This window comes from Arvicola amphibius, chromosome 10 (assembly GCF_903992535.2).
Source record: "Arvicola amphibius chromosome 10, mArvAmp1.2, whole genome shotgun sequence".
In the NCBI taxonomy this organism is placed as follows: Eukaryota; Metazoa; Chordata; class Mammalia; order Rodentia; family Cricetidae; genus Arvicola; species Arvicola amphibius.
This window is the reverse complement of record NC_052056.1, coordinates 81,801,147-81,826,500: the sequence shown is the minus strand read 5'-3', so window position 1 is coordinate 81,826,500 and position 25,354 is coordinate 81,801,147. Positions and strand designations below refer to the sequence as shown.

At 43.1% G+C, this 25,354-nt stretch overlaps 1 protein-coding gene across 1 annotated transcript in view; it reads left to right on the top strand.

Annotated features, from left to right (window-relative positions):
- The window catches only part of Zcchc8 (zinc finger CCHC-type containing 8), a 30,557-nt gene extending 5,704 nt beyond the window's left edge, over window positions 1-24,853 (top strand). Inside the window, exons 4-14 of the mRNA XM_038345249.2 lie at window positions 953-1,058; window positions 3,268-3,345; window positions 7,719-7,822; window positions 7,942-8,007; window positions 8,558-8,618; window positions 9,042-9,184; window positions 9,971-10,113; window positions 13,209-13,327; window positions 14,690-14,776; window positions 15,100-15,217; window positions 21,973-24,853. Coding sequence (XP_038201177.1) covers window positions 953-1,058; window positions 3,268-3,345; window positions 7,719-7,822; window positions 7,942-8,007; window positions 8,558-8,618; window positions 9,042-9,184; window positions 9,971-10,113; window positions 13,209-13,327; window positions 14,690-14,776; window positions 15,100-15,217; window positions 21,973-22,748 — 1,801 coding nt within the window. The 3' untranslated portion in view covers window positions 22,749-24,853. The remainder of the gene's footprint in view (window positions 1-952; window positions 1,059-3,267; window positions 3,346-7,718; window positions 7,823-7,941; window positions 8,008-8,557; window positions 8,619-9,041; window positions 9,185-9,970; window positions 10,114-13,208; window positions 13,328-14,689; window positions 14,777-15,099; window positions 15,218-21,972) is intronic.
- Window positions 24,854-25,354: the final 501 nt, after the last annotated feature.

Below are 25,354 nucleotides of genomic sequence, written 5' to 3'. Positions count from 1 at the left end.
TAGGTGCTAGAGCTAGATAAGACAGGAGAGGTCAGGTCTGTCTGAGGTCCCTGGCTGCCTTGTTTCAACATAGCAAAACCTGAAGGGATCACTCCAGAATATTTGATCAGATTAGACATCTTTCTTTTGGTTTGTTTTGGGGTTTTTTGTTTTGTTTTGTCTTTTGGTTAGTGTATTTTGATTGTGCCTTTTCTAGTTTTCGTGTGAAATGGGCATTCTCTTATGAGCACTGAAGGTCTGGAAGGAGGGTATAGAAAGGACCGAGCATGTTGGGTGTCCTCGTATTGCAGAAAAAGTGAGGAGAAGGGAAGCTTTTCCTTATTTAACTTTTTTGGTGGATTTTTTTTGTTTTCTGGGACGGTGACAACTCTTTGTAGCCCTGACTGGCAGCTGCCCTCCCACCTCTGCCTGCCTGCCAACTGCTGGGATTGTAGGCATACATCACTGTGTCAGGCTTTTCTTTTGGGTTTTGAGCCACTGACAAGTAGCATATATTAAAGATTAAGTATATGAAATTTATAAATAAATTCTATTTATTCTCTCAACTGTTTGAGGTTATGTGCCAGACACTCATAGATTATCAGAAACTGTTAATACAGCAACAATACATAGCGCTTCTGAGGCTTCTGAGGAAGCCGCTAATGTAACATATATGAAAAGCAAAAGTAAAATTGGGACTTTTTTTTTTTTCCTTTTCTTTTTCTTTGTTTTTTTGAGACAGGGTTTCTCTGTGTAGCTTTGGTGCTTGTCCTGGAACTAGCTCTTGTAGACCAGGCTGGCCTCGAGCTCACAGAGATCCGCCTCCTCTGCCTCCTGAGTGCTGGGATTAAAGGCGTGCGCCACCACCGCCCAGCCAAATTGGGACTTCTTAGCTACTACAGAGAACTTCGTTCTGTTCATGTCTCACTTTGTCCAGGTTCTGACCACCTGTCCGTCTTACTCTCTCCTACAGACAATACCACCAAGAAATAGAGGAGTTTGTATCAAATTTAGTAAAACGATTTGAGGAGCAGCAAAAAAATGATGTGGAAAAGACTTCCTTCAGCCTTTTACCCCAGGTATTTTAAATTTGAGGCTCAGTGCTAAGTGGTTTATGCTTTTTCTGCCAACTGCTGTTAGGGCAGAAACATCCTTGAGTCAAAACTAAAATGGTGAAGATTGTGTGCTGACTTTGTATCCTGTCGTTGTCTTCTCCAGAGTTTGACCATTGCCGCCACCTGGCTTTCCTTTGAATGTAGTTGTATGGCTACACCTAAAATTGAAGGTGTTCTTTCCATTTCCAACTTGGACAAAGTTTGGGCAGAAAGTTGATTGGCGGACAGGTTTATCTACCTAGGGTTTATAAAGACTTCTTGGGCCAGGGAGGCGGCCTGTGTCGGAGTGCTGCTGCGCAACTGTGGTGACAAAGAGTTTGGACAGCGGCACCCGCTGTGCACAGCGCAGACACAGACGGCCCCATGAGCTCACTGGCCGGCCAGCCTGGCCAGATGACAAGTTTCCAGTTCAGTCAGAGATCCTGTGCCAAGGAGACGAGGTAGGAGATGTATAACAGGCCAACTGATTTGTGAAAACAAAACAAGAATTAATATTTTTTTACGGGAAATCTGAAGCCAGGTGGTGGTGGCGCACGCCTTTAATCCCAGCACTTGGGAGGCAGAGGCAAGTAGATCTCTGTGATTTCAGGGCCACCCTGGTCTACAAAGTGAGTTCCAGGACAGCTAGGACTACAAAAAAAGAAGAAGAAAAAAATCTGAGGCCATGTATGGTAGTGCACACCTTTAATTCCAACATTTCAGGAGGCAGAGGCTAGCACTATGGTCTACATAGTGAGTTCCAGGACACCAGGACTATATAGAGGGACCCTGTCTCAAAGACAAAGAAGAAATCTGAGGAATTACAGAGTGTGTGTATTCAGTAGCATGGTTTGTGGCCTTTTTTCTTTTTTATGACCTTTTTTTCTAATAAACATTAAGATAAATAAATAGAATCTCTCAGCCAAACATATACAGAAAAGTTCTGACTTGGGGGAAAAAAAAAGAATCTTTCAATTAAGGAATGATACTTTTTGTTTTTAGGAACTGGAGAAGGAAGTATTTTAATTATTTGAAAATTTGTGTTGTTTTGAGACCGGGCCTTAACCGTGTAGCCCTGGCTGTTCTCAGACTCACGGGTTTGCCTGGCTATGCTCCTTGAGTGCTGAGGTTAAGGTGTGCACCACCACACTCAGCTGAAAGACTCTTTGGTGTCTTCATTCCAGGGTTTCTCTGTGCAGCCCTGGCTGTCCTCTGTAGACCAGGCTGGCCTCAAACTCAGAGATCCACCTGCCTCTACCTCCTGAGTGCTTGGATTAAAAGCATGTGCCACCATGCCCCGAAAATGTTAATTTTGATTCAAAATTTTGTAATGGTTTGAGGTCTATGAGGCTATCAGTATTGGCTGTTGTTATTTTGTTTGTTTTGGGTTTTTGTTTTTTGTTTTTGTTTTTTTCAAGACAGGGTTTCTCAAGTCTGCCTTACTATTTGAAACATTGGATATTTTGTAAATAATTCTGCCTTAGCTTCTAAATTCATTCTAATTATGACAAGGTGTCTTATGGTTTTTTGGGGGTATTTTGTTTTTCTTTGGTTTTTCTTTCTTTCTTTCTTTTTTTTTTTTTGTGTGTGTGTGTGTGTGTGTGTGTGTGTGTGTGTTTCGAGACAGGGTTTCTCTGTGGCTTTGGAGCCTGTCCTGGAACTAGCTCTGTAGACCAGGCTGGTCTCGAACTCACAGAGATCCGCCTGCCTCTGCCTCCCGAGTTGCTGGGATTAAAGGCATGCGCCACCATCGCCCGGCTTCTTTGGTTTTTCAAAACAGGGTTTCTCTCTGTGTCTTTGGGTGTTCTAGAACTATGTAGACCAGGCTGGACTCAATCTCACATAGATCTGCCCACCTCTGCCTTCCGAATGCTGGATTAAATGTGTGTTCCACTATGCCAGGCTTATTTATGTATATTATTAAAGTGAAAGAAGGGTGTTGAGGTTCCTAAATTTTGAAAATGAAAAGGTATTTCTTTGACTGGAGAGGTGGCTCAGTGGTTCAGAGCTCTGCTTTTCCAGAAGACCTGGGTTCATTTCCCAGCACCCATTTGGCAGCTCACAACTATCTGTAACTTCATTTCCAGAGGATCTGACACCCTCACACAGACATACATGAAAGAAAAATACAGTAACTAATCAAAACAAAGGTATTCTCTTGTGACTCTTTGTAATGCATGTTATTTGGTCTTAGCCATCCAGTGTTATGTTGGAAGAGGACCATAAAGTAGAAGACTCATGTGCCATTAAAAACAACAAGGAAGCTTTCAGTGTAAGTTTGTATTTTCAATTTGAATTCTGCACACGTGCGATTTCTTCGTTTCTCAGTTGGGTGACTTTAATGAATGATAAGGTGACATAGTCACATGACTTCTAAGATCACAGCGTTTTCTTTGTGATAACCACTATTGTGGTTGTCGTCCTCTGAGTACCATTTGCTCTCTAGAGATTGTCGCATTCCGTTGTGAGGACACAGTATACTTTATTTGCAAGAGTTTGTATTGGTCCTGACCAGCCTCTTCATGTTTATCTTGAAAATTTTGACTAAAAAGTAGAAAGCAGACTTGCAAAACTTACAGATGAAGCTGAGAGAAGTAACCATTAACTATATGGCATGTTTGAAGTTTTAAAAATGTCAATAGGCTTAATTAGTGGGTAAAAGCAAAAGCTTAACAGGGAGAGCCTATGTTTAGGCCTTGCAGTACTTCTGCAGTGTTCATTGGTATCAAGCCATTCTTGTAGCATGCTTTCAAAGGATGACTACTTTATGCTCACAGGATATGCCCCAATTTTTAAAGACATGGGCTGCTGAGATGATGAAGAGCTGCAGGTCTCATGAAAAGACTTGAAAATTCAACAGTAGCTGCTATAGATCATGCTTCATAGCATCCCTGGCAGAACAGGATTATTGATAAGATTGAGTATAAGAGGTGCATTTCAGCGCAGTGTTAGAGAACGAACACAGAATGTGGCCATAGTTGCTCATACTTGTAATCCTAGTACCCAAGAGGCGAAGGCAGAAAAGAAAAGGAGAAAAGCTAGGCAGGGCATATAGTTTAGTGGCAGAGTACTTATGTGTGAGTTCACTGAGTGTTGGTATTGTTTTTAGCCTGGAGAGGTAGCTTAAGGGTTAAGAGCATGTGCCCCTCTTGTAGAAGAACTGAGTTCAATTCCCAGCACTTAAACTAGGTGCCTTACTACCACATATAACTCCATCTCCAGGGATCCAACACCTCTGGCCTACCCAGGGACTGGCACTTGTGCCATACCCATAGACATGTGTGCATGCACATAATTAAAAATAGGATGAATCTTTACAAACTCAGACCAGGAAAACAGTCCAGGTTTCTTAAATTAAATAAAAATTAGGGATGCTATCAAGAATATTTTATTTATTTTTTTGTTTTTTATTCATTTTTGAGGCAGGCTTTCTCTGTAGCCCTGTCTGTCCTGAAACTTATTGTGTGGAACAGGCTGGCCTCAAACTCAGATATGCCTGACTCTGCTTCCTAGGTGCTGGGATTAAAGGCTTGTACCACCACCACCCAACCCTATCAAGAATATTTTTAAGTTTTCTATTTCTTGTTTCTTGTTTATAGTTTAATTTTTATTTTCAATTTCTAAATTAAATTTATTCATATGCATGCCTGCCTGCATTGCTGTGGTGTGTGTAGAAGTCTGAGGACTGTTTTCTGGAGTTCTCATCCTTCCACCCTGTGGGTCCTGAAGGTGGAACTCCAGTTGTCAGGCTGGTATTCGAGCCTTCTCACCGGCACGAATTGTTTGTTTTCTGAGACAGGAGTCGCTCTGTAGTCCAGGCTTTCCTCGCTCACAACAGTTCTCCTGTCTCTGCCTCTGAAGTGCTAAACTCAAAGGGGATAGCCACATTTAGCTGAAAGAAGGATTTCTGAAAGTTCTAGGTAACTTTCATTTTTCTTTCAATTAAAGGGCTATGGGATTAAAATAATGTTTGTCTAGAATGAGCTTATAGTTATCACTTTAGTTCTTTAGATAATACTGGTGTTTATTGAATGCTGCTATGTGCCAGGAGCAGAGAGGTTTTGGAGATAGCAATGAAAAGAAAGGGTTGAGCTGGGCGGTGGTGGCGCACGCCTTTAATCCCAGCACTCAGGAGGCAGAGGCAGGCGGATCTCTGAGTTCAAGGCCAGCCTGATCTACAAGAGCTAGTTCCAGGACAGGCTCTAGAAACTACAGGGAAACCCTGTCTCGAAAAACCAAAAAAAAAAAAAAATAATAAGGAAAGAAAGGATTGAGGCCAGCTCTGGTTTAATGAGCAGTTGAGTGGGAAAAGGTTAAATTCCTAAGAAAAGTCAGGTTGGGGTGTAGGCTAGTAGTTATGTGCTTGCCTAGCATGTGAGGCCCTGGGTTCAGTGCCCTAGTAGTTAATACATAGGTATGTGCGTGTGTGTGTGAGAGAGAATAGAGATTGACGGATGGATGGATGGATGGATGGATGGATGGATGGATGGATGGATGGATGGACGGACGTACAGTCTAAGTAGCTTAGTGAAATTCTACCTCATGATAAGTAAAGGCTGGGGCTGTAGTTAGGTGATAGAGTACTTAACTTCCTAGCATGTAGAAGGCTTCAGTTCCATTGGGTGATGGCAGGGACAGGAGTGGTACAATGCCAGGGTGGGTGGTTTATATTGTGAGTTGCTGGTGACTGCCTGTGTGAGCCACGGTCTGGATGAATTGAAGGAAAAGGCAGATTGTATTTTGTGTGAAGAGGGCTCAATAAATAGGAAAGGGAAGTAGATACCAGCAGCCAGTATTCAAATTGCTTTCTGTGCAGCAAGTACTGGTAAATCACTTGGGAGCTGATTACGGGTGATACTTGTGGAGGTAATACCTTGCCATTTTATAAAAAAGTAAACGTGGAAAGCTAAGAGATTCGTCAGTAGTCAGGTGACAGAGCCAAATGATCTACATCCTTATATTGCTTTATAGGCTATAATAGAACCTTCAGATTGTGGTCTAAGAGACCATGTAATAAGGATACTAAGTGATGGGCTATGTCTTAACTGAAAGAACTATATTCTTTGTGGAATGAAGCTGGCCCCGGTCTGCATAGGGTCTGCAGTCAGTGAGAAAGCTGCTGTTAACCTCACGCAAGAGAAAGCACAACTGAGACCAGCATGGTAGTTACGGTGATGCGTGTCTGAAACCTGGATATACCTGGCAGTAACAGCAGTCAAATGTGTTCATGAGTTAGCTGTAGAATAAGAGCTCGTGAGAGAATGGTCAGAACTCAGGCTTGACCTAGGAAAGTGGGAGGTATGGGGAGGAGCAGGTTTGGAGAGGATGGGAATTGGTTGCCTCTTTCGTTTTGTTTTTAATTTACTTACTTTGGGTTTTCTGTTGTTGTTTTTAAGACAGTCTTGCTGTGTATCTCCAGCTGGCCTCGAACTGTGGTCCTCCTTTCTCAGCCTCCCAAGTGCTGGGATTGCAGGCAGTTGTCACCCTACCTGGCTTCCAGTGCCATTTTAAATAGGTGAGTTGGAGATACCTTACATGTCTAGAAAGAGGTGCCATGGTGGCATTTGAATATCCAAAACTGGAGCTAAGGGATCACAACTTTGAACAAGGGATGGGGGAGTCATCAACAGAGAAATTATTTCTCATACCCTAGACCTGGGTGAATCGCCTAGGAAGTCAGAATGGAAAAGATGTTTAAGGACGAAAAGATGAGAGATACGGGGGGAGGGATTTCATCTGTAAGAACTGAAGTGGCATCCCGAAAGCCTCCCGGAGTTGGAAAGTGTTTGTAGAAGGAAGGAAGTGCTGTGTCGGCTCTTGCTGATAGGTTGAGAGGTGAGGATTGACAGTTCCCTAAAGTGCAGAGCCTTCCTTGGCGCCATCATCCAGCTAGTGTGACAGGAGTGCAGCATTGCCGGAGCTGGTGGAGAGAGACTGGCAGTGCCGTTTAAGAGCAGGAGGGACGTGTCTAGATAAACCCCTGAAGACAACGTGCGACCCTTAATAAATCCTGGCTTGGGGGCAAGAAAACTATAAAAAGCATTCTGGAGGTAGGGAAACTTGCATGTAGAGTTGACATAGGAGATACTAGGGAGTTAGTATTGGTTTGCAGGAAAATGTTCTTAGTTCATACTGAGCGTTTAAGGGTAAGTGATACTCTCTGTAACTGACTTAAATGGTTAAGTAAAGAGTATGTGTATGTATGTGTACATATGAAAAGAGTCATGCACAGAAAAATTTTAGATTATTTATTCAGTCTGGGAACAGGGTGTATGAATATTCATTGTACTGTGTTTTCAACCTGTCTGTAAGAAATGGTTGCAAAAACTCAGTAGGAAACAAAGTAAATGGGAACCAGGGAACTGGAAACAATAAATGTAGCCTGTGAGGGTCTTGTTGCAGACAAATGAGTTCTGGAGGGACCTGTGAGAGTCAGGTTTGGTTGAGACAGAATGGTCTATAGTATTGACAGTACCCGTCAAAGCTCACCGGGGTCAGCTCCCGTCTAGAACTTTATTTCTTATAGCTTCATCAAGTCAAATGGGTAATGGGTAATCATAGACTTACATTATCATAGACTTACATTACTTAATGTCTTTTTTTTTTCTGCTTAAATAGCAATATTTTTTGACTTGTTTTCTGCAGGTTGTAGGAAGTGTCCTGTATTTTACTAATTTTTGCCTTGATAAATTGGGGCAACCGCTACTAAATGAAAACCCTCAGCTTACGGAAGGATGGGAAATACCCAAGTATCCTACATAGTGAATGAAGATCTTTTATGCATCTTGCCACTAAGTTCACCTTTAAAAAAAAAGCTTACCAAATTTTGCAGACTATGATAACTATTCCTTAATAAAATTCACTAAAGGTACCAGCAAGTCTTCAGCCACATTGTTTCTCTAGAAGGGCAAGAAATGCAAGTAAAGGCAAAAAGGTTTGTGTGGGGCGTGGTCTTGTTTTTCTCTTTGTTTTCCAATATCAGAACCATAAACTTTTATCAACTCCTTAAGTTTATATTCATAATTGATAATTTGATGTAAATTACACATTGAGCTAGAATTCTGATATCAGGAGATACATGTTAAATGTTTAAATTGACCGTTTATTTCTTAGAATGCAGGCCCAGTGCTTGGGAGGGTGGAAAGAAGTTATTACTGGTGTCAGTGTGGTTACGGTCTTAGAACCATCCGCCCCCTTCCCATGCTCTGTTTGCTTTGGTTCTTGTGTTAATAACCACTGGAAAAAGTTGAGGTAGCATACCAATCTGGAGCAGGCTGGTTTGGGTTAAAACGACTACAAAGTGCTGTCTAGTAACTGAGTATAAGATACACTGCTGTGCTCAACAATTGCAGATACAGTGCGCCTCGCCTTCTGCTGTCTCTGGCACTCGCTGGCCTCTAGAACACATTCATTTGCTTTTCTGTTGTCATTTACATTATGAAAATCTTTGGATTTCTGTTTTGTTTTGTGTTCTGATCTAATAGGCCAAGGCCTCATTGTTTCAATTGTGGTTCTGAAGAGCATCAGATGAAGGAGTGCCCAATGGTAAATCTCTTCCCCCATAAGCAGTCTTTGAACAAGAGCTGGTGGGTGTTATGTGCATGTGTGGCCCTGGGTAATATGCGTGAACTTCCTGTGCTACACTCATTTGACTTGAATCATTTCAAATTTGTGTTCATACTTAAGACATTGAATTTTTTAAAGAAAATAGCAATACTCTATTTGAGGTGAATGATGTATGAGTTAATTTTCAAAGTTTATTTTAAAAAGTTAATTTTGTGTTCTGATAACATTAAAATAATAAATAGTGAAAGTGACTATTCTTGCTTGATTTTCAAAATTTGCTTTTATGCATATAGTCTACATTAAAACTAGAGCAATTTATGCTTTACATTTTAAAAAGTGAATATTTGCAGTAAATTTCTGAATCACTTGATATCATTCTTTTCAAACGTTATTATGATTTAGCCTCGGAATGCTGCTCGAATAAGTGAAAAGAGAAAAGAGTATATGGATGCCTGTGGTGAGGCAAACAGCCAGAGCTTTCAGCAGCGGTACCACGCAGAAGAAGTGGAGGAGAGATTTGGACGATTCAAGCCGGGAGTTATTAGGTACCACTGTTGTTCTACCATGGAGCGTTTATTTTGTTTCGTTTTGTTTGTTTTTCTTAGTATTTAGAACATTTTATGTCTCTTCTGAGGACTACAAGAATGTAAGTGTAAACCTGGTGGTGGCGCATGCCCTTAATCCCAGCACTGGGGAGGCAGAGGCAGGGGGATCTCTTGAGTTTGAAGCTAGCCTGGTCTACAAGAGCTAGTTCCAGGACAGTCAGGGCCACACAGAGAAACCCTGTCTTAAAAAACGAATAAACAAAAAAGAATGTAAGCATGAGGTAACATGTCTGTACAGAATGCATCCATTCGTTCAAACCCACTGTGCTTGATATGTCTTCATGCGCTGAAATATGGGGCAGAAATGTTTTAACTAGGCATGGTTGCTTACACCTGTGATCCGCATGTGACTGAAGCAGGACAATCCCCATGAGTTCTGAGTGAGCCTGGGCTACAGAGTAAGAGCTCTATCTTAAGAAAGATATGGATCTAGAGAGAAGACTTAAAGTTAAGAGCACTGACTATTCTTCCAGTGGACCAGGTTCAATTCCTAGCACTCACAGGATGGCTCAGAACCATATCTGTAACCCAGTTCCCAGGGATCTGATGACTTCTGCCCTCCATGGGCACCACCTGCACACATGTTGCACAGGCATACATACAGTCGCGAACCCTCACACACATAAAAGATGATGATGATGATGCTTTAAAAAAAGAAAAATGCCAATTTAGTGTTTTCATGCAAGTCTGAATTCATCATCTTTCCTCCCCTTTCTTTTGACTTAGTGAGGAACTTCAGGATGCACTGGGTGTGTCGGACAAGAGTCTTCCCCCTTTCATCTACCGGATGCGCCAGCTGGGCTACCCTCCAGGCTGGCTCAAGGAGGCTGAACTGGAGAATTCAGGGCTTGCACTCTATGATGGAAATGGTACAGTATATTAGCACTGAGAAGTCAGTTTATGGGTCCCTCTCATCCCCCTTTTTAAATATGACTATTAGCTAGGCCTTTAAGAGAGCATTTGAGAGGAAAAGACTTTCAGTGAGTTTGAAGCCAACCCTGTCTAAAAAGAATTACAGGAAAATAACAGGAGTGCCAGGCCTGTTTAAAGTGTGCTGAGGTAGTTAAAACTGTCATCATGACATTTCCTGTTTTACGAGGAAGGAACTGAAGCATCAGTGAGCATACGGAATTGTCAGGCAGTCTGGCTGGATGTGGCGGTGCGCATTTGTTATCCCAGCACTTAGACAGAAGCAGGAGGGTTGAGAGTTTGAGGCCATTCTGCCTGAGCTGCTTAGCAAGACCCTGTCTTTGGGGAGGGGGAGTTAGACATAGTGGCACAGGCCTTTAATCCAAGTATTCAGGTCTCTGAGTTTGAGACCAGCATGGTCTACAAAGTGAATTCCAGGACAGCCAGAACTGTTACACAGAGAAACCCTGTCTCCCAAAAAAAAAAAAAAAAAAAAAGGAAGAAAAAAATAGGGGAAAAATAGGGGCTAGGGAGATTTCTCGGTGGGAAAGGGTACTTGCTATACAAGCTTGGCATCCAGGAAGGAAAGAACTGCCTCTGTAGAGTTGTCCTTTGACCTCCACGTGTATGCTATGGTGCATCTGCACAGTCATATCATGCACACACACAACAACAATAACTTTCCTTTAGTTAAAAAGAAGTATCAGGGCCGGGCAATGGTGGTGCACGCCTTTAATTGCATCACTCAGGAAGCAGAAGCAGATGGATCTCTGTGAGTTCGAGGCCAGCCTGGTCTACATAACAAGTTCCAGGAATTTCTTCAAAGCTACAGAGAAACCCTGTCTCAAAAAATGTATCAGACCACAGGCCAGACAGTAATGTCTGTGAGTTTGAGGCCAGCCTAGTCTACACAGAGGAAACCCTGTCATGAAAGAAGGAATATCGGAACATTATTTTGGCTTCGTCTGTGTTCACTGAAGCCAGAGTGGGAAGCCTATAGGTAGTCTTGAAGTTTTAGCCTTCTTAGCATTGGTAGTGTACCGCAATCAATGGCACTTCTACCGAGGTGTGGGAGGAGAGACAGGAAATTGACTGGGTGTAGCTCCTTGGCAGAAGTAACATGAGAGGGCTGGAGAGATGGCTCAGAGGTTAAGAGCACTGACGGCTCTTCAAGAGGTTCTGAGTTCAATTCCCAGCAACCACATGGTGGCTCACAACCATCTAATGAGATCTGGTGCCCTTTTCTGGCCTGCAGGCACTCTATACTTAATAAATAAATGAGAGAGAGAGAGAGAGAGAGAGAGAGAGAGAGAGAGCCCATGAATCACAATTAATAAAAACTAGAGACAGAAATTGGGGTTCAACTTGAAGGTCAGAAAAGCAAAACAGCCAGCCACTGGCTCTTACCTCTACCTCAGTCTGAAATGGTGATCATGCCTCCAGGAATCTCAGAATGAGACTGAGAGCTGTCTCTCATTTTATAATCCTCTCTAGTTCTAGGATTAAGGGTATGCACCACTACCACCTGGTTTCGATGGCAAGCTAGTGTGGCTACTGGGATAAAAGGTGTGTGTCACCACTGCCTGGTCTGTAATGCTGGCCAGTGTGGCTGTATTACTTTTCTGATCTTCAGGCAAGCTTTATTTATTAAAAATACAAATGAAATGTCACTACACTCTGCCTCAAAAACAAAGGAGCCAGAGAGCTGGCTCGGTGGCAACAGACACTTGTTATTGTACCTGATGACCTGATTTTAATCCTCAGGATCCACGTGGTAGAGGCGAGACCTAGCTTAACAGATTTTCACTGATTTCCATAAACCTTCCATGGCACAAATGTTTTAAGAATTTAGGGTTTTTTGTTTGTTGTGTTTTATTTTTAGGTTTTTGTTTTTGAGACGGGGTTACTCTGTGACTTTGGAGCTTGTCCTAGAACTTGCTTTGTAGACTAGGCTAAGAATTTTGTTTTGTTTTTTAGAAACAGGATCTGTTGGGGTTTTTTTGGTTGTTGTTGCTTTGTTTTGTTTTTCTCTTTTTTTGAGACAGGGTTTCTCTGTGTAACTCTGGAGCTTCTCCTGAAACTCACTTGGTAAACCAGGCTGGCCTCGAACTCACAGAGATCTGCCTGCTTCTGTTTCTCAAATGCTGGGATTAAAAGCTAAAGGTGTGCGCCCCCACTGCCTGGCAGAAACACGATCTGTTGTTTGTTTTGTTTTTGAGTTTTCAAAACAGGGTTTCTCTGCATAGCTCTAGCTGTCCTGGAACTTAGTCCATTGACTGGGCTGGTCTCCAATTCAACTGTCTCTGCTTTTTAAGTGCTGGTATTAGAAGTGTATGCCAGTACTGCCTGGCTAAATCTTTTTTGTTTTTTGAGACAGAGTCGATATCCCAGGTTGGCCTGGAACTTGTGAGTGAAAGCTGACCTTGAATCCTGCCTTAATCTCTTAATCATTGGGTCACAGGCTGCCATGGTTAGAGCCTATTTAAAAGTTGCAATGGTTCAGAAAGATGATAGCAATTAATATAGTGATATATTATTTGTGTTTTAATAAATAAAACTTGCCTGAAGATCAGAGGGCTAAACAGCCATAAAGGCCAGGGAGTGGTGGTACATACCTTTAATCCCAGAGACAGGCAGATCTCTTGTGAGTTCAAGGCCACCCCAGGCTACACAAGATTGAATCTTTTAAAATGAGAAACAGATCCCAGTGCTAAGGAGGTGGAGACAGGAGTGATGTGACTGACAGAGGAATATAAAGGGGAAAAGACAGGAACTCAATGGAGTCTGAAGTTGGTGGAGAGCATTGTAGGTGTAGAGCACCCTTTGTTTGTGTGAGCCTTGGTAGAAGTAAGATCTCTTTAGTGGCTTGGCTGCTTTGCTTTACTGATCTTCAGCTTGAACCCTAATATCTGTCTCTGGGTTTTTATTATTTGTACTACAACCCTAAACCAATTCTGAATTGTGATACAGTATCTCAGCACTTTCTTTGTGTGATTTGATGTGGGGGAGACATGTTTTTGTCTAGCATTTTAATATTTTCTCTGGTCTCTAATAGATGATGGTGATGGAGAAACAGAAACTGGAGAAATACAGAATAAAAATGTCACTTATGATCTTTCAAAATTGGTAAACTATCCTGGTTTTAACATATCTACTCCCAGAGGTATTCCAGATGTAAGTATACATTTAACAATTTTTCTTCTGAACTGTGATAATTATATTAAAGATTTTCAAAATACTAAAGTATGTAGCAGTTTGTTACTTAAGCAAATGAATTCTTAGCTGGACACGTTTAATCATGGCACATAAGAAGTGGAGGCAAAGTGAAGTGAGTTTTTACTGACATGTAACATTTCATTTATTAGACAGATCTCATGTATCAGGCTGGCCTTGATGGTCCTGCCTTTACTCGCAGATTCTAGGATTGTAGGTGTGCAGCATCTAGCTCTGATGTAGGCTCTGAGCCAACCTCAGGTTATCGGGCTGCAACTCTTTATGCACTATCTCCCAGACTCTATGTGGAGCTTTTTAACTTCCATTTCTCAGTACTAGAAATTGGACTCAGAACCTCTTATGTGCTAATACCACACTGTCACTGAGCTACATCCCAATCTTAGTTTCTCTTATTAAATTAAGTAGAATATTAAGTGTAAAACTGTATTATGAGAGTTGTGGGGATTTTCTGGCACTATTTCCTAATAAGCAAAAGAGCAGAAGTCAATTGTTAGGCTCTATAATCTTAACTCTGGCGCAAGCTCAACTGGAATCTGAACCTCAGAAGAGGACTTCTGCAGTGTTGTGTTGTATGGTAGCATGCCTTTAATCTGACTTTGACAGGTAGAGGAAGTGGATCTGTGAGATATGGTTTCTCTGTGTAGCCCTGACAGTCCTGAAAGCCTGTAGACCAGGCTTGCCTTGAACTCAGATCCTCCTGTCTATGCCTCCCAAGTGCTGGGATTAAAGGTGTGTGCCACCACCATCACCACCACCTGGCTTGTTTGGGGTGTTTTATGATGGCAAGAATGTTCCTTTTGGGTCTTCTACGTCCTGGGATCCAAGAGTCTGCCATTTAGTCTAGTTTTACAGTTTTTATTATTATTTTCTAGTTTGTATATGAAGTAATGGGATTTTTCTGTGACATTTGTGGTTTTTGTTGTTGTTGTTTCTGTTCTGTTTTGTTTTGTTTTGAGACAGGGTTTTTCTGTGTAGCTTTTGAGCCTGTCCTGGAACTCACTCTGTAGACCAGGCTGGCCTCAAACTCACAGAGATCCGCCTACCTCTGCCTCCCGAGTGCTGGGATTAAAGGCATATGCCACCACCCCTTTGCTCATTGTGACATTTTTTTTTGTTTTAGGGCTTTTGGGCGGGGTTTTGTTGAGATGGGGTCCCACTATAACCCAAAAAACGTTCAAGTCACTGTGTGTCCCAATCTGGCCTGGGATTTGCAGTGACCCTTAGTGACCTCTTTAGTGCTAAGAGCAAAATCTTAAAAAGTTGATGTTTTCCAAATCCATTCATCCCTTTTTTCCACATTAGGAATGGAGAATATTCGGTTCCATACCAATGCAGGCATGTCAACAGAAGGATGTGTTCGCCAGTTACCTTACTTCTAACATCCAGTCGGTAAATAGATTTGTGTGTGCACGTGTATGATGCTGAGAATTGAACCTAGGACCTCAGGTGTGCTATGCAAGCACTCTACCACTGAACTACATTCCTAGCCTCAATACATAGGTTTTAAGGGTGTAGTTGGTAAATATTTGTAGCCATGAGATTTTATGGCAGTATCTTACTATTCTTTTGGATTATATTTTAAACATTGATAGCTGATTAATCAAGAGGCTGCTGAATAGGAGCTCATTCAACAATTGCTTGGGTCCAGTCTGGTTAAAGTATGGGTTCGAGGTTCTCTGTGTAACTTGTGTTCCTATTGATTACTCCATTAGCCAAGCATGAAATCTGGCAGCAAGCGATCTTCCTCTCAGTCCAGCCCTAATAGTCCAAAGAAGCAGAGGAAGGAAGGCAGCTCAGCAGCCTCCCCTGCTGACATGGAACTTGACTCAGGTATGTTTCTGTGGATTTGAATTATTGAGAAGGCAAGGTCAGTCTTTATGCTCCTGGGTCTGTAAGGAGGGTAAAGCTCCACCATCCATAGCTTCCTAATCCTTAGCTATCAGACAGAGAATTGCCTTTGTCGCTGATCAAACCTGCATTGGAAGCCACGCTTGGTATGAGAGGCAGAGGGACCAGCTATCCAGGTCCCTGAATTTGGCAGTCAGGCACCCATACTGCCACAGCTCATCTGGCCCCTACGTTGGGGCATCACTCTGGAACAAACAGCAAAAGAGCATGCATGCACATCTCTGGCAGCTCCAGCTTCAAGAAGAGTTGAGCCGGCCAGGCAGTGGTGGCGCACGCCTTTAATCCCAGAACTCGGGAGGCAGAGGCAGGCGGATCTCCCGAGTTCGAGGCCAGCCTGGTCTACAAGAGCTAGTTCCAGGACAGGCTCTAGAAACTACAGGGAAACCCTGTCTCGAAAAAAAAGGTTGAGCCATTGGGCTATTGCCTTTGTAGGCATGTTCCTCAACATTATCTCCCTGGGGTCATGTACTCGTTAGAACTCAAAACTGGGCCTATCTTTGCCTCTGGAACACTCCCTTGGCCTTTTGTCCTTTCGTTCCTCCATGTCTTCCCATGGACCTGTGCTTGGCCAGGATCATGGTGGTCCTGACAGGGAAAGCTAGTGTCTGTGTTAGGAGCCCCTCTGGCCCGGCCCAGCCACTGCTCATTTGTGTTTGCCTGATTGGTGGTTAATTAGATATACTCCAGGGCTGTTCTGGACCCCAGGCTAAAAATTCTTGTCCTTTTCCAAAGTAGGCCTGGCTAGTTCTGTCTGTCCTACATAGCAAGACAGGTGTTCTGAAATGAGGTAAAATGACGACATTATGAGAAAAGCATTAAACAGTGTCGTGGCAGCTGGGGCAGTGGTGGGCTGGTGGTGTGCATGCTTGGCATGTGGGAATACCAGCACTGAAGAGAAAACCTGAATGAGGTACAAATAGTGTACTTTATTCCAGACTTGAATGAAAACACTCCCCATTTTCAAATTCCCAAGGAGATTTTTAAAAGATTATAAACTAAATTCTCTTAAAGTTGAAGAGAAATGAAGTCCAAAATTAATTACAAAATTCATAGTTGGTTAGTCTTGGTGTCCTCTAGTCCTGGTACTTGGGAAACAGGCCAGGAGGATTGTGGGTTCAAGTCTAGCCTGGGCTGTATTACAGGATCCTGTCCCCAAAGATAAACCAGTTAAGCTGCCAAATCATTTTATATTGTATCATCTCAGCACAGGGTCATGAGTACCATGCCAGGAAGTTTCAAATCTTGGGTTTCTTGCTTTTGCAACCTTACTTCAGCTTCCAGTTTCACTTTTCCCCCCATTTTTAATTTTTGGGTTGGTTGTTTTTAAGATAGGAGTTCATGTATCCCAGACTAGCTTCAAACTTATTATGTAGCAAGCCCAAACTGATCTTAAAGTTCCCACCATCCTCCTATGTTAGTCTTCCAAATCCTGGGATCACAAGAATGATCCACCATACCTGGCTCTCCAATCTTATTTTTAAACGAGGTCATAGAGTTAATAGGGGAAAAATTCTAACAACCTTTGCTAAAGACGCATGAAAATTTGAAACAAGCTGGATGTGGTGGTAGATTCCTATAATCCTAGCACTTAAGAGACAAGAAGTCCTCACAAGTCAGGGTCTGGTCTACATAGCAAGTTCTAGGCCAGCCAGGGCTATAGAATGGGATCCTTCCTTCCTTCCTTCCTTCCTCCCTCCCTCCCTCCCTCCCTCCCTCCCTTCCTTCCTTCCTTCCTTCCTTTTCTTTTTATGGTTTTTCGAGATAGGGTTTCTCAGTGTAGCCTTGGTTGTCCTGGAGATCGCTCTATAGATCAGGCTGACCTTGAACTCAGAGATCCACCTGTCTCTGCCTTTTTTTTTTTTTTTAATTGAGAGGCAGTGTTAAAAAGGGGGCTAGCTGGTGCTCAATGGGTAAAAGCTCTTGCTGCCAAGCCTGATGACCTGAGTTTGTTCCCCGGGATCCACATGATGGATGGAGAGAACCTACTTTGACCTCCACAAGTATGCTGTGGCATGCAAACAAACATACAGGCACACATGTTTTTATTTCATATGTATGAATGTTTTACTTTCATTAATGTCTAGCATCGTGTGTATGCCTGGTGCCCACAAAGGCTAGTACAGGGCATCAGCTACCCGGGAACTGGAGTTACACTGGTTGGGAGCCACCATGTGGATGCTGGGAATGGATTTTGTCTCATGAGAGAACACCCAGTGCTCTTAACTATTACCAAGCCATCTCTTCAGCCTCATGAATTTTTTTTAATATTTATTTATTATGTATACAATATTCTGTCTGTGTGTCTGCCTGCAAGCCAGAAGAGGGCATCAGATCTCATTTCAGATGGTTGTGAGACACCATGTGGTTGCTGGGTGGTTGCTGGGAATTGAACTCAAGACCTTTGGAAGAGCAGGTAATGCTCTTAACCGCTGAGCCATCTCTCCAGCCCCCAGGCTTATGAATTTTTAAAAGGAGGGTGAAACTTATGAGATTATTTTAGCTTGTACAAAAGGCCTTGTGGCGGGTACTCTGCCCAACCACCGAATAGAAAAATGACTACAGACACTGAAGCCTAGACCCAAAGCCACATCCCGACCAGACCAAAGGCTTTCTGGGTATTTTCTGGAGTTCAGTAAGTCTATCATCTCCTAGTCCTCTCACCCAGCACCTAGGTTACCTGCCCTGCAGACTGAATAACTAAGTGATGACCAAACAGTGACTGGTGCTCGAGGCCTGGGATTAGGCTACTCAATGGAAAATCTTACCTGGCAGGCTCTCATTTGATTACCCCCTGGGGAGAGAGAGATGATTAGGTTAAAGACTTCAGTTTGGGTACAGCAAAATGGCTCAGAAGGTCAAGAAACTTGCCTTTAAGCCTGGTGACCTGAGTTAAATCCTCAGGTATGTGTTAGAAGGAGAAAAATGGCTCCCACAAGTTGTCCTCTGACCTCCGTGCACAAGCACAAGCCACCCCACCCCTCAGGAAATAAATAAATTAATAGAAAGAAAACCTGATAACTCAATTTGGCTGGCTTAAATGCCTAGACCAGTGGCCCCACATTTGTGGCAGGCACACACTCATGAGCCACTGAGGCACTCCATCATCCCCAGCTTCTTTCTTGAGAAGGAACAGGTAGCTCATTCCCAAAAAGTAACCCTGAGCCAGGCCAGTTTGTATTGTATGTGGTAAGTAAAATGGACTCTGCATCACAAACCTGTGGACAGTTATATTGTGTGTGTTAGTGTGATAATTTATTCAAATGAAACTTTTTATGGATGTTGTCATTATGTCCCTCCTTTATTTTTTAGCATTCATTTATTTTGTGTGCATGTGCACATGTGTGCCATCACCCCCCTTATGTGGAGAACAACTTGCTCTTAGTCCCTTCTCCCAGGTGTAGTCTAGGGATTGCAGTCAGGCCATTGGGCTCGGCACTCACTTCATCATTTCACTGGTCCATGGGTAGGGTTTTGGTTTTGAAACAGGGTCCCATGTAGCCCAGATTGGGCCTCCTTCCTCTTTATGAATGTTGGGATTATATGCATGCACCATCATGCTTGACTCTTGTTTGTAGACTGTGTGTATGTCTGTCTGTGTGTGAGACAGACAGAAATGGAGTGAAGGGTTATAATTGTTTGTTTTGTTTACTCTTTTGGCTTTTTTAGTGCCCTCCCCAGCTCCCAAATAAATCACACAAGAAGTCTTATTTTTTTCTTATAAATGCTTGACTTTAGCTTGGCTTGTTTCTAGCCAGTTTTTCTTAACTTAAATTTATCCCATCAATCTTTTGCCTCTGGAGTTTTATCTTTCTCTATTTCTTTTTTTTTCTTTTTTTTTTAATATTTATTTATTATGTATACAATATTCTGTCTGTGTGTATGCCTGAAGGCCAGAAGAGGGCACCAGACCTCATTGCAGATGGTTGTGAGCCACCATGTGGTTGCTGGGAATTGAACTCAGGACCTTTGGAAGAGCAGGCAATGCTCTTAACCACTGAGCCATCTCTCCAGCCCCCCTTTCTCTATTTCTTTTTTATTTATTTATTTATTTATTTATTTATTTATTTATTTATTTATTTATTTATTCTCTCTGCCTGCCAGCCCCACCTATCCTTTCTCCTGCCTTGCTATTGGCTATTCATTTTTGTTTGGTTGGTGTTTTTGTTTTTGTTTTTGTTTTGTTTTGTTTTTCCCCGAGACAGGGTTTCTCTGTCGTTTTGGAGCCTTTCCTGGAACTAGCTCTTGTAGCTCTTGTAGACCAGGCTGGCCTCAAAACTCACTGAGCTCCACCTGCCTCTGCCTCCCCCTCCCAGTGCTGAGATTAAAGGTGAGCGCAACCACTGCCTGGCTTTTGGAGAGGGGTTTTGGTTGAGTTTCTTTGTTTCTTTTATCTTTTTTGGAGACAAGGTTTCACTTTGTAGCTTTGGAGCCTATCCTGGAACTAGCTTCCCAGGCACTAGTATTAAAGGCACGCACCTGGTACCACCATCTGGCTATTTGCCTGCCAGAAGAGAACATCAGATCTCATTATAGGTGGTTGTGAGCTATCTTGTGGCTGCAGAGAATTGAACTCAGTACCTCTAAAGAGTAACCAGTACTCTTAACCTCTGAGCCATCTCTCCAGCCTCTTCTTTTTTATATGTAATTTATCCTTAAAAACAAATGAAAGACTGAATATGTGGCTCAGTGAGTCCATTTGCCTAGGATACATGAAGTTTTGGGTTTGATTCTCTAGAACCTCATAAAACCAAGTGTGGCGGCACATGCCTTAACTCCTGCATTCCAGATGTGGAGGCAAAGGGCTCTCAAGTTACAGGCCAGTCTAGCTACATAAAAATATTCTATTAACCAGGCAGTGGTGGCTCACGCCTTTAATCCCAGCACTCAGGAAGCCGAGACAGGCAGATCTCTGTGAGTTTGAGGCCAGCCTGGTGTACAGGGCTAGTTCTAGGATAGCTAGGACTGTTAAACAGAGAAACCCTGTCTCAAAAAAACAAAAATTGTGTGTGTGTGTGTGTGTGTGTGTATAAAATCAAAAAATACTAAATTTTTTGGCAAAGGCAGAGGCAGGAGAATCTCTGTGTTCAAGGTTAGCATGGTCTACAGCAAGTTCCAGTCCAGCCAGGGCTATATAGTGAGACTCTGTCTCCAAAAAATAAAAAAATCAAAATCAAAAAATAATAATACAGGCTGGAGAGATGGCTCGGCAATTAGGAGCACCAACTGCTCTTCAAGTGTCAGCACCCACATGGCAGCTAATAACTCTACAACTCCAAGATCTCATACCTTCACACATACTTGCAGGCAAAACAGTAATGCACACAAAGTAAAAATAAATTTTTTTTTTTTTTTTTTTTTTTTTTTAGGGTTTCTCTGTAGCTTTGGAGCCTGTCCTGGAACTAGCTCTTGTAGACCAGGCTGGTCTCGAACTCACAGAGATCCGCCTGCCTCTGCCTCCCGAGTGCTGGGATTAAAGGCGTGCGCCACCGCCGCCCGGCAAAATAAATTATTAAAAGTAATAATAATTTCTTCTTTTGTTTAGTTCCATTGTTGGTCTCATCATCATCTGTCATTTAGGGTGCAGACTGTCACTGTATTTTGAAAACATCGCATATACTGAATGGTACATAGAGGACAGTGGTGTGACCGATCCGAGTACAGACCACAGAGTTAGCGACTTAGGATCTTGAGAAGTGAATTCTAGGACTTAGCAGGGAATCAGGACAAGCATTTGAGGCCGTAGGAGATGCACACACACAAGCATGGACTGTAGTGCACTATCCTAGCAGCAGAGGGGCAGCTGGACAGCAGAGGTAACCAAGGAAAAGCAAACAAGCCTCTTACTTGTTGCGCAAGTGCTTTGCTGCTGAGCTGTATCCCTGGCTCCTTTCTGCTTTTTTGTTTTGAAACAGAGCCACAGTAAGTTGACCAGGCTGGACTTGAACACCAGTCCTCCTGCCTAAGTGTCCTCAGCTGGATTAGAGGCCTGCACCTTCATCAGGCCAGGCTATGAGAAATTCTTGGCCATAAGGAGACTTCTAAGAATGGCATCCCAGGCTTTCATTGAAATGGAAGGTTCATAAGATCAAATGGGTGTTTTAGAAATAGGTGTCCAGCTAACTTGGAGGATAGATGTAAGGAAAATGAATCTGAGGGTGAGGGTGGTTCACTATTCCTGACACATGTCAGTGGACAGTGGATCTGGAATAAGGTGGTGACCGTTGTGATAGAGGAAAGGGTGGACTTGAGAGAGCCTGGTGTTTGGGACTAGGGCAAAAGAGAAGACTCTGCAGCTAACAGCAGGCTTCCCTCTGTGAAACTTCCTCTTCTCTTCTGCAGTCTTCCCTGCTCATTGATGGCATCCCTCCTGGGAACACTTCCTGTCTCCATGTCTCATGTCACATTCCTTAGCACCAAAATCCAGAGCATTCTCCCTGATGGGGCTTCCCCAGGACTTCGGACATTCCACTGTTTTTCCCTTTTCCTGGTTTTTAAGACTGTAGTCCAGGCTGGCTACCTGAGTGCTTGCATTAGTGGCATGTGCCACCACATCTAACCATTTTCTGCCTTCTCAAAGACAGTTATTTTGGTCCATTCTATCTCTAGGTACCCCAAGTTCAAATAATAAGTTTGTATGAAATGCTAGGACTCCTTCTAAAGTGTCTCTCCCTTTTCAGATGCGGAGGTTCCACCTGGTTCTCAGACCAGCAAAGTCTTTCAGTTTCAACCACCATTGCCTCCTGGCACACCTCCTCCGCTGCCGCAGGGAACACCTCCACCCCTCTTTACTCCTCCACTCCCTAAGGGCACCCCACCACTGACTCCCAGTGACTCACCCCAGACCCGACCCACAGCCTCCGCCATGGACGAGGATACCCTGACACTGGAGGAGCTTGAAGAGCAGCAGAGGCAGATCTGGGCCGCTCTGCAGCAGGCCGAGGGGGGCAACAGCGACTCTGATGTTCCTGTGGACACGCCTTTAACTGGGAATTCAGTCGCCTCCTCCCCTTGTCCAAATGAGTGTGACCTCTCTGTTCCAGAAGGAAAGGCCCTGGAAAAGCCAGTGCTGACTGGCCCCCAGGGACCAACCACTTCTGCAGAAACAACTGGACCTGAGCCTCCTTCCAGCCCAGCGGCAGGCGCAGCAGTGCTCTGTCAGAAAGAAGAGGGAGAAGATACAGAGGGGGACCCTGAGGATGCTCTTGACAATGGCAGTGTGTCGAACTGTGACGTGAGGAATGGAGGCAGCCAAAAGCTCCTTCATCTGGGCACCCGCCCCTCAACAGCTTCAAAAACGCATAGCCTGGTCCCTGACATGAGCAAGTTTGCCGCTGGAATAACACCCTTCGAATTTGAGAACATGGCAGAGTCCACTGGAATGTACCTCAGGATAAGAAGCCTGTTAAAGAATTCACCCCGAAATCAACAGAAAAGCAAAAAGGCCTCTGAGTGAGCGCTTGCTGCGTGTCGCCTGCTGCAGGACAGTCTGCAGCTCTGGGCTGTGGTAGACTGAGATGGCAAGCGAAGTCACTTCCTGTGTGCCCTTCCCACCTTTCAGAATCTGCCCATGGTTTTATTGTGATCTCAGCTCTAGCCTGTTTAACGGAATGAAAGACTAGGCGTGAGTTTGCTGTTTTACTCTCACTGACAACAGCCGAGGGGTGCGTACATGAGCTGCTTCAGAGGTGGTTGGTTCGGGTTGATGAGTTTTGGATCGTGAGTATCTGTCCAGAGTGAAGGGTTTTTGGTTTTTTTATTTTTAATGTCTTTTGTAAATGTTTTCCCTTTCTACATTTTGCTATTATCCTGTATATAGAAACTTAATATATCACTTTTTAAAAGAAATTCTAACAACTTTAAATTCACATTTCAATTCCAACAACCAAATGAGAACAATCAGGGATGAGCAGCTTTATCCTGCTTGGGGTATTTTTGTAAGATTTTCATGCATGAATTTTAATAACACTTTTACTTTTTGTAATTTAATTATTTGAATCCAGTAAAGGTGTGCTCACCTTTGTGTACAGAGGTTTAATAAATTAGTTTTCTTACACATGAACCAAGAGTTTGGGAGATGTGACTCATAGTTAAATTGTTCTTTTAAACTTAGATGAAAATTATGTGTTTGCAAAGAAACTGCATGCTTGGCTGCTTTATATAAGTGGACCCCAGCCTTACATATAATAATATAGAAACAAAATTGTTTAATTATTTTGGAATGGCGGTCAGTTAGCCTTTGTACAAGATAATATTGTGCATTTAAGCCGAAAGGTAATAGACAGACACAAACTGAGTGTGACTGTCTACTACGCAAGCAGGAGCCAGATCTAGTTCTCTGTTGGTCAAGCTCAGGAACACTTGGAGATCTTGAATTACCACTCATGTAGTGTTGTTACTTTGCTCCCAGGCCAACAGAGGGCGAAAGGGATCATTCTGGACTCAGTGTTCATTTCTGAGAACTTGCATAGTCCTATTCACTGATTTGTAAGCAGTAAAGGAAGGATGCTCACAAGAAAGGGTGAATGAGGCCATGCTGGAATAAATGTTGAGTACTTTGAGTTTTTTTGTTATCCGAGTTTTAAGTGAATTCTTCCCAGGGGTTTATGTGGCATTGTGACCGGTAAGAGTGTCAGCCTTTCTATCAGCCCTGCCCCAAGGAAGAAGAAGATGAAGGGTCTTGTCAACACTGAATGTGTTTTCCCGCTCTTGTTTCTTTTCTTTTGAAGTAGGAGCTTGCTGTATAGTCCAGGCTGGCCTTATTCACCGTCTCCCTGCTACTAACTGCCTTACTGCTGGGATTACAGGCAAGATGACATGGTTCTTTTACAAAAACAAAAAACACATTTACTGGGGAAGAGGGGACCTTCCTTGGCATGCATACGGGGTTAGAAGACAGTGGCTGGGGGTCCGTGTTCTCTTCCCACTACTGTTTGTCTTCATCGAGTATGGCTGACAAGCACCTTGACCTGATGATCCAGTTCACCAGCCTGATCTTCCTGTGTCCGCCTTCCTAACTCCTGATTAAAGGTGTGCACCACCACTCCCAGTTGCCGGGAATCCAGCCCAGAGCCTCTGTGTGTGCTAGACAAGCGCCCTACCAACCACACTGCTTCCCCAGCCCTAGTGACATGCCTCTTGACTGGTCAGACTGCCACTAGGCTAAACTGATTTCTGAGTCATAAATGACTGTTTATTCCAGTGCAGTGGCTTGTGCCTGGAATCCTAGCACTTGGGAGAGAGGCTGGAGGATCAGGACCAGCCTTGGTTACATAGCAAGTTAAGTTAGCCTGAGCTACATGAGATCCTGCCTCAAAAAATAAAAAATAAAAAATAAAGAAACAAAAGTTAAGTATTCCTTTAACTATTGTATTACTGGTATCCTCCTGTATTGAGATAGCTCAACAATTATTTCTAGCCCATAAATACCTCGTTAAGGTATGAATTACTCCATTTTTACTTCGCTGAGTAGGTATTGTCTTTTTTTTTTTTTAATAAATGTCTAAGACATAGATGGTAAGCAACCTGATTGTAAATAAATTCAGATCTCTTGCCTCTGTATCCAAGCTCTTTTTTTTTTTAATTTTTAATTTTTTGAATTATGTGTATATGTGTGTATGTGTGAGTTCAGGTGCCCTTGGCGCCCAGAAGAGGGCACTGGGTCCTCTGGGATGGGTGTTGAATGCAGGTGGTTATGGCTGATGTGGTTGTTGGGAACCAAACCCAGGTCCTCTTCAAGAGCAGCAAATTTAACAGCTCAGCCATCTCTCCATCCCAGATCTGGGCTTTTACCCACTGCCTTGTCTCCCTGTGAGAAGGTCTACAAAAGTATTGACTTCTCAAAAACTGGGCTCTTATTTTTTTTTTTTTTAATTAGGACTGGAATTTTATCTGAGTGTTAGAGAGCTTGCCAGACACGCTGAGAGCTACCCACTGGGGCACAGTCGTAAATAAAAAGCCCAGCACGGGAAGACTGAAGCTAGAGAAAGGCAAGTCATAGGCCATCCTGAGTTGTGGAATAATCTTTGTACACTGTGAATATTTGTCACTTGGACTAATAAA